General features: G+C 52.8%; 1 protein-coding gene across 8 annotated transcripts in view; it reads left to right on the top strand.

The window, feature by feature from the left end:
- The first annotated feature begins 1,452 nt into the window (after positions 1-1,452).
- NSMF (NMDA receptor synaptonuclear signaling and neuronal migration factor) overlaps positions 1,453-8,220 on the top strand; it is a 47,263-nt gene continuing 40,495 nt past the window's right edge. For 4 of the 8 annotated variants that reach the window (XM_065036054.1, XM_065036048.1, XM_065036049.1 and 1 more), the window contains exon 1: positions 1,454-1,705. In XM_065036054.1, coding sequence (XP_064892126.1) covers positions 1,599-1,705 — 107 coding nt within the window. In that variant the 5' untranslated portion in view covers positions 1,454-1,598. Of the gene's footprint in view, positions 1,706-8,220 lie in introns of all 8 variants that reach the window. The other 4 variants (XM_065036052.1, XM_065036051.1, XM_065036050.1 and 1 more) reach the window with 3 other exon arrangements.

The following is an 8,220-nucleotide window of genomic DNA, read 5'->3' as shown; positions in this document are numbered from 1 at the left end:
TTCACAAAGCTTGTAGGAAGTTTAATTATCTATAAAACTTCTGATAAATATTGGTGAATGAGTTAGCTCTGCATTCCTGGGATTTGTGTGCTCGCTCACAGAGCTGAGGGACCCTCAAGCATTTCTTCTGTATATGTTGTGAATAGTATTTTAAAACCTCCTGCCCCCACTCGCTCAGGTGAAAACAGATTTATAAAATACTTTCTCAAAAAAAAGCACTTTCCCAGACCCTCCTAGGGATCAAAACCTACATCCATTAAATCGATGTGAGGGCTGGAACCCCTCCACCTGAAGGAAGGCTGGAAGAGTTGGGAATTTTCACAGAGAAGAGAAGGGTCTGGGGAGATCTTCTTGCGGCCTTTCAATGTACAAAGGGGGCTTATAAGAAAGAGAAAGGCTTTTACCAGGGCCTGTAGCGACAGGATAAGGAACAACGGTTTTAAACTGAAAGACGACATGACATACTTAGGTTAGGCAGAAGGAAGAAGTGTTTTACAATGGGGCTGGTGAAACCCTGAACAGGCTGCCCAGGGAAGCTGTGGATGCCCCATCATTACAAGTGTTCGAGGTCAGGTTGGACGGGGCTTGGAGCAACCTGGTCTAGTGGAAGGTGTCCCTGCCCGTGGCAGGGGGCTGGACTGGATGAGCTTTGAAGGTCACTTCCAACCCAAACCGTTCCATGATTCTGTGAAATGAAAATCCCTGGGGCTTGGCTGACTGAATGGCCTATCAGCTCCTGCACTGTGTTTGTTTTCAAGCATTCGATGAGCCCAGGGAAGGTGTTTTCTCTGGTAGGTGACACGGGGGACGAGGAGGTGTCTGGACACCCAGCTCTGCCTCATGGCTCTGCTGCCTCGAGGAGCTCCTGAGCCACCCTGGGACCTGCTCTGGGACAGTGGTGAAGAGCAAGGACGGGCTGAGGGGACCAAGCCAGAGGAGAACGGGCATTGGTGTCATTCCTTCAGAGACGTTGTGTTCAAAACCTGATGGCGTGACCTTGGTGACTGTGTCCACCCCATGAGCACCCACCCGTGCTTACAACAGAGCACCCAGCTGTGGAGAATTGACCGTGCATGAAACGTTTTACCTGTTCTGTCAAAGGCACCTCTAGTTTTATGACAAAATCACTGCATTTTTGCAGGTTGCAGGTCTGACTCCTGCTGGGAGCCCGGAGGGAACACCCCCCCGGCCTCCCCTCGCCACCGGCCGGACATGCCCCGCAGGTGAGGGCAGGACCCGCGGGGGTTGGGGACAACTGCCCTTCCCGGGGGTCGCCGGGTCGAGCCAACCGCCTGAGGCGGGGCCGGCCCGCCATGATGTCAGCCGGGCGGGGGCGGAGGGGGGAGCCGCCGGCCAAATATAGCGGCGCTTCCTGGGCGGCGGGCGGTGCCCGGGCCCTCCCTCCTGCCGCAGTCAATGAGGAGGCAGCGGCCGCGGCGGAGCGCAGCAGTCGGCGGGGGCAGCGCGGCGGGGCGGGCCGGGGGCGCCGCGGCATGGCGGGGCGCTGAGGGACGGGCGGCGGGCGGGCGGCAGCGAGGGGCGGCGGCGCGCCCCGGCACCCGGCCCCGCCGCGGCATGGGCAGCCGCGGGGTTGTGCGATGAGCGCTCCCCCGGCGGCTTCCCCCCGCGCGAATATGGGCACAGCCGTGTCCAAAAGGAAGACGCTGAGGAACGAGGCCATGTCGTCGGTGGCGGCCAAAGTGAGGTGGGTGCCGGGGGCGCGGGCGGGCGGGCCCCGCCTCGGGGAGCTCCGCGCTGCGGGGACCCTGCCCGCCCCCGGCTGTGCTGGGGGCGCCGAGCTGCGGGAAGGCCCCGAGCCCCTCCGGACGAGCCGAGGCTGGTACGGCCCCGGGTCGCGTCCCGCAGGGCCGGGCTGTGCGGGGCCACCGGGGCAGGTGCTCCCCCCGGGGCTCGGGAGTGGCGGCCTGGGCTGGGCGAGCTTGGAGGGACCCAGCATGTGCCCGCACGGCCCCCTCGCTGCTGCGGTCCCCCCAAAGCAGCCACCCGCCTGCTGTGGCTGGGGGTCACCGTGCTCCCCGCACGCAGCGGACCCTCAGCCCTGGGCGAGCTGGTTTGTCTCCAAAGGTCGGACCCTCAGCCCTGGGCGAGCTGGTTTGTCTCCAAAGGTCGGACCCTCAGCCCTGGGCGAGCTGGTTTGTCTCCAAAGGTCGGACCCTCAGCCCTGGGCGAGCTGGTTTGTCTCCAAAGGCGTCCGCGTTTCTCGCTGCCAACCCAGCTAACAGCATCCGCAGGTTTTATTTCCTCGGTTTGCAAGGAGCAGGTCAGGGCTGGGTCTGTCTTATCTTTGGGAACTGGAAGTGTGGTCAGTTTGCTCGGTGATTTTTCATCAGCTGAAATGTCATCTGTGTGTCCGACGGCAAAGTCAGCGGCTTTCTTCAAGGGGTCACGCTCCTTTGAGTGGAAAACCCATTGCATGGAATCTCTCTCCGGCAATGTCCCAAGCCACTACCTTGACCAGTTAAAAGATTTGGGTTCTATATTGTGCCTGTTTTGCGTTTGTATTTTGTCTTACAGTGTAGAATTTCACTTACTGTCTGATCCCAGTCCTTTTTAGCATCAAACATGGGAGAACCTGGAATAGTGTATGTTGCACGTAGGTTTAAAAAGCTATCGCAGATGGGCGTTGCTACGGTGCCCTTTGCCCAGAGAGATGGGAAGGACCCTTCTCCCACGCTGAGGTGCAGGTGTCACAGCGATCACCCGGTGACTGTTTGGGGCACTGGCGCAGCTTTTTAGCTGCTCCTACAGCACAGCTGTGCGAACAGGCGGGTCTGACAGCATCTCTGCCACATCTAGATTCACTCTTTGCTACTGAAAAAAATAGGAAGAAATAAACTTTTGAACTGTGTTATATAACACCTCCTTTGTGTTAGACAAAATTGCTTCAGAATAACCCGGAGTTATGTGTAGGACTTGATCTGTGCAGCTGAGACATCTCAGCCACCTCTCTGTGACTGTAACTCGGCATTACGGCATCTCTGCTGTGCCAGGAGGAAAGATAGTCTTATGGGTTGAAGCGAAGAGATCCAAAGATGTCTGTTTGCATTGTAAAGAAATCTATCCTTCAATGTCTGAAGTGCCTCTGGAGAAAGCTGTCCGGGCAGAGCCTGGAACTTTTCTCCATGGTTCATAACCATAACAAAAACCAGAGTGCTTTCAGTGGCATTCAAAGATCTGGAAGTAGGATTCTTTTCAGCCAGGTGGATATACAGAAATGACACAAAGTGCACCAGAACTGTTGTAATGGGGTTCTGGGTGTGGGATTAGACAGTTGCACAAGCAACGTATTTGGTAATCAGTAAGATTTCAAATGTTAGAGTGGATGTTTGAGAGCGACTGATGTGTTTTGGATGTGATGGACTTTGAGCCCACACCAGGACAGTCAGATGCCACTCAAGTGGTATCAACTCTGTAGAGTCCAAGAGGTGTCTCTGGGATTCTGGTTTGCTGCATACCTGTTCCGACTACTGACCGGCTGCTGTTATGTGGGAGCTCTGAGATCTCTCTTGGTGGTAAGAATTGGGGTGGTTTGACCAGGAAAGTTAGCTGAGCAGGCTTGGGCTGGGGAACGTGAAGTCCTTGAGGGGTGTCTGGTCATGCAGACCGTGGCACAGGACAGGTGCTCATGTGTCTCCCTGTTCATGCCCTGCCCTAGAAATGCCAAATTGAAATAGCGTTTTGGGAGGGCAAAGAACTTGTTGAGGAGCTCCCTGACTTGCCTCCTTGCATGGAGAAGGTGCCAGTGGGGCCAGGCGCTGCCAATGTGCCTCTGTCCTGCTGTTTCTGCCTCCTGAGGGCTCTGCCACCCGCAGGATTTCTCCAGCGGTGATGACCCACCTGCTGAAAGGTTCCTCCGGGCTTCCCAGAGCACATCACTACATCCTCTGCTCTGCCCTGGGTCCACCTCTGTGTCCCCATGTCCTTATCTTCCTTACATGCAGCGCCAAGGCTCTGCAGGACAGTAGATAAGGCTACAAAGACAGTTCTGCTCTTCCCAAGAGGGCTGGGTGCTTGGGTCACCTCTATGGGTGGCTCTGCTGCAGTGATCGGTCCCCTGCGGTTTCGGGTAGGCGGCGGTGGGATCCTGTTCTCGTGCTGCAGGAAGGGATGCCCTGCGATTGTTTCTCTGCACCTCCTGAGCTCTGCCCTGTTCATAGGTCTGCTGGCTTTTCTTTTTTTGAGAGAAAAATAATCTCCTGAAACTCATTGCAAGTCCAAGCGGCCCTAATGTATATTTATTATGTGTGGCTGAAGAGTGTGTGTGTGTGTGTGTGTGCGCGCATTTCTCTCTCTTACTGAGCAGGGAGCATCATTTGTTTGCTGTAGTGAGTAATGTGATCTAAGCAGAAGGTGCAAGCTCCCTAGATTCCTAAATTAAAATCTCTGCAGAGCGACTCAGGGGAGTCTCCAGTCCCAGGAGAATTAATTAAGCTCCATGCAGTTTGTTGTGTGCTAGGTCTTTTAAATAGCTCCTTACAAAATAATGGCACAGTTGCTCTGTGCTTGCGTTGTCGAGAGCATCTGCGATGCTGCGAACTTTGGTCTCTGTCGTCTTGTCCTCTCCTGGGAGAGTTGCAGCAAACCGCGCACCGATTCTGCATATGGCACCGCAAAGTGACCGTGGCTTAGTGCTGTTGCTTTGGTGAAATTTGAAGTGATTTCGTGCGAGATCTCCCCGTTGAACTGTGTTTTCATTCCTGTGTGTGCTTTTTTCACCTTGCAGCTCCCGGGGCACGAGTGCTGAAGGGACGGTGCAGTTGTCCTTGAGGTGTGACCTTGGTGCTGCCCCTGCGCCGACAGCCCCCAGGCTGCTGCCATGGGGCTTTGTGGTGGTTCTTCTCGGGGTCCTGGCCCCCGTGGTGTCTGACACACGCTCCTCAGCTTCCTCAGCACACTTTCAAGGGCACGGATGATCCAAAGCCTTGAGAAACTGGCCCTCTTTGTCCTTGCTGCCTTGATGCCTACAGAACAATGCTGGCACCCCAACTGTGGCCATAAATAAGTTTTCCTGCAGCTCTGCTTTGTGTTACTCTGGCCTACAGCTTTTCTTTAGGAGTGTGTGATAGCGCGAGCAAACGGACACGAGACTTTTGCTGGGCGTTCCAGAACCGTCTCTCCTCGCTGTAGTTTAGCACAAGAAATAGTTCAGTCGAATGTGCGGTTCTTCTTACCCAATTTCAGTACTTTGGTGTCTAGTCTGAGATACCCCACAGAGAGGTAAGAGTTGGTCTTGCTCCCCCTGCACTCACCAGAGAGGGCTGGGGAGTGGGTTTAAACAAGGCGGTGAAGCGTAAAGGGTAGAACTTGCCCTCAAAAATGCCAAGGTACTTGAATACATTCCTTATCGTGGATTTCTTGCTCCAGGAACAATTTTGTCTTCGGTTGGGGTTCTTCATGGAGTCTAGATTTCGTTTTTCCGTTTGTGGATTTTCTGTGGGTGATATGAACTCTCTGGGCTTTGATTACCTTGTTCTTTTAACTTATTCCTGCTCTACCTCTCCAGGCTTTGTGACTATAAATTCCACCAAGATCTTGGGGTCTTTGACTTTAAGATCCATTGCTGACATCTGATTTGCTTTTCTGGAGAATGAGAATTTAGCATTTTAAAACTTAAAATTTTCCATCTGCCACCTCCCTCCATAGATACTTCAGAAAACTGATTTTTGTTGGGGTATTGTGCTAGGTTTAAACACGGCAGGTGTGAGCGGTGTGTAATGACTGAGCTGTTAACTGGGGGGATGCTGGCGGTGTTCCCCCGCGCGGTGACGGGAGCAGGATTGCTGCTGTGGGAGGACGCGGGTCCTGATGATGCAGGTCTCCTCTCTCGAGCTTTCCCGAGGTGCCGCGCTGTCAGGTGCTGTCACAACAGATTCCTGCTCTCCTCCTCTGGGCATTACTTCAGGAGGAACACAAGAAGGTGGTGGGTGTTCTTTATTTTTCCATGTAATACTGCTGAATAGTCCAGGTTTTGCTAAGCTTGCTGCTCTGCTCGAAGTTGAATTATCTTGGGTCTTTCGCGTACCTCTGAGTGTTTCAATACCCATTTCTTCGCTCGGTTCAGTGTCAGTTTGATGGATTGCATAAATTTGTGTGCATCAATTTCTCCTAGCTGCTCGTATGCATCAAGGCCCCTTTTATCCTGTTGATGTGATTATTTCAGAGACATGAAGGCTATTCCATGCTCATCACGTTGTAATTGAGATCTTTGTTATTTGGCGGCTTTCCTCCTTCTAGCAAATGGATGTCTAGACCGTCTGTGCTTCTTTGCAAAATCTCAGCCAGTTTCTCTTCCAGCCCTTCGACACCCATTGCACCGTGAGTGCTGAAAAGCGCCCCCGGACGGGCAGCAGGCTCTGCTGCCTGTGTTGTGCTGCCCTGTCCTACCCTCTGCATTCTTGGAGTCGTTCTGATGGAAAAGAAGCCGGAGAAGATAGTGATGCTTTCTCTGAGGCAATGGCAGTCTGGTCTTTACTGGTTAGACTCAGTAGTGCAGCGTGCTAAGGCTGTGGTCCGTGGTTGATGTCCTTTTGTTAAATCGAGCCTATGTAACGTGCAGGTCTGATCTGCCACTGGAATGAAAACCTCTCTCTGGATGAGTCAGGGCTGAACTTGTTCATATCAGCAGCCGATCACCGCTCAGTACTACCTGCTCATTTGTATGCAGCTTTTGCGGGGTCATACACTCAGGTTATAGCTCGTCAGCCCACAGATCTGTAAGGCACCTTGTACTTCATCTCATTTATATGAAATAAGTCTCCTTTTTTATCTCTTGCCAGTTAAGCTATCCCGAGGCGTCTCTGTTCTGAGCCCAGTTGAAAGGTTTTCTGTCCAATGCCATCAGAAGGCGTGATGGGACATGAACTTGGCTGTGACAGTGGAGGCAAAACTGAGCTGAGAGAAAAGCATGACTGTGTGACTTGTATTAATACAGCGTGTCAATAAAAGAAATAGTAAAGAATGGGATGAATGGAGCAGCTGCCATCTGTCTGAATTTTGCTCTCACTTTATTTTGATCAAGTCAGCGGGTGGCTGAAGAGAAGGGGGTGAATGGCAGGTGCTGGTGACCTGGGGTGACTAGGAGCACAGTCAGGGTGGTAATGGGCACAAAGGGCTTGGCGAGGGGAGCCTGGGCATGAGGAGCTGGTTGGCTGCAGAGTGCCCTTGGCAAAGGACACACGCAGCCGTCTGTGGGAGATCAGTGAGGCACGGCCAAGGAGAAGCCGGTGCCACTTGGGAAGCGGGAATGGAGAAGGAAACCACTGAGATAATAGGCAAAAAAATGAGCCTGAAGTTTGCAGTGTAATTGGCTGGAAAACCCCCGTTGCACATTGTACCGTGCAGGCTTCATTACCTTATTAGCTGTTGCCAGATAATTGTGATCAAGCGTCCACGTTTGTTTGCTCTTAGGCTGGCCTGTGGTGTCGGAGGGAAATGGAGCAGCTGTGGCAGAGCTGCAGGTGACCCTGTTTTCACCATGGAACGAGGTGGGTGGAGGACAGTGCTCCTCCCTGGCTCTGTGTTAGCCGTTTGCAGTTTGGGTCTCAGGAGGTGCTTGGTACTAATTTTTTGAGCTTGTGGTTTGCAGGCGAAGGGTGAAGAGTTGATTCTGATTTTAAGGCAGCCACATCAGCTTCAGGCATTGGCAGAGAATTGAGTGGAGCGAATGGTAGATGGGCTAACGTGCTCTTGGAGCTTTTGAACTAGTTACAGGCTAAATTTTGTCATTGCATTTCAGCATTTCTTGTGTAAATTGCCATGTTCTCTCAGTGATAATTTATCTGAGAACTTGCTCGTTGTTATTTTTTCTACATGGAATGACTCCTGATACACATGAGAAGCTTCAGAGTCTTTCCCAAGGGTGTAAGCACCCTGTTTGTGAAATGTGTTGATGATGCCTGGCGAGGACAGACGTTTTCATAGGAAGCCTTGGAGTCCCAGAAGTGTTGGTGGAAGAGGTCTGGGAAGTCTAGAGCCCAACCCCCTGCTCAAAGCGGGGCTAGTGCCAGTACCAGCTGAGATCAGCGGTGGCTTTGGCTGAGCCTTAACCACCTCTAGGATGGAGTGCAGGAGCAGCGCAGGAGTGCTCTTGTAGCTGCATAGCCTGATGTTAGAATCATAGAATCATTTAGGCTGGAAAAGACCATTAACATCATTGAGTCCAGCTGTAAACCTGACACTGCCAAGTCCACCACCAAACCA

The sequence above is a fragment of the Columba livia genome, chromosome 19 (genome assembly GCF_036013475.1).
Source record: "Columba livia isolate bColLiv1 breed racing homer chromosome 19, bColLiv1.pat.W.v2, whole genome shotgun sequence".
NCBI classification, from domain to species: Eukaryota; Metazoa; Chordata; class Aves; order Columbiformes; family Columbidae; genus Columba; species Columba livia.
The sequence above is the reverse complement of the archived record's forward strand: the minus strand, read 5'-3'. Positions and strand labels throughout refer to the sequence as shown.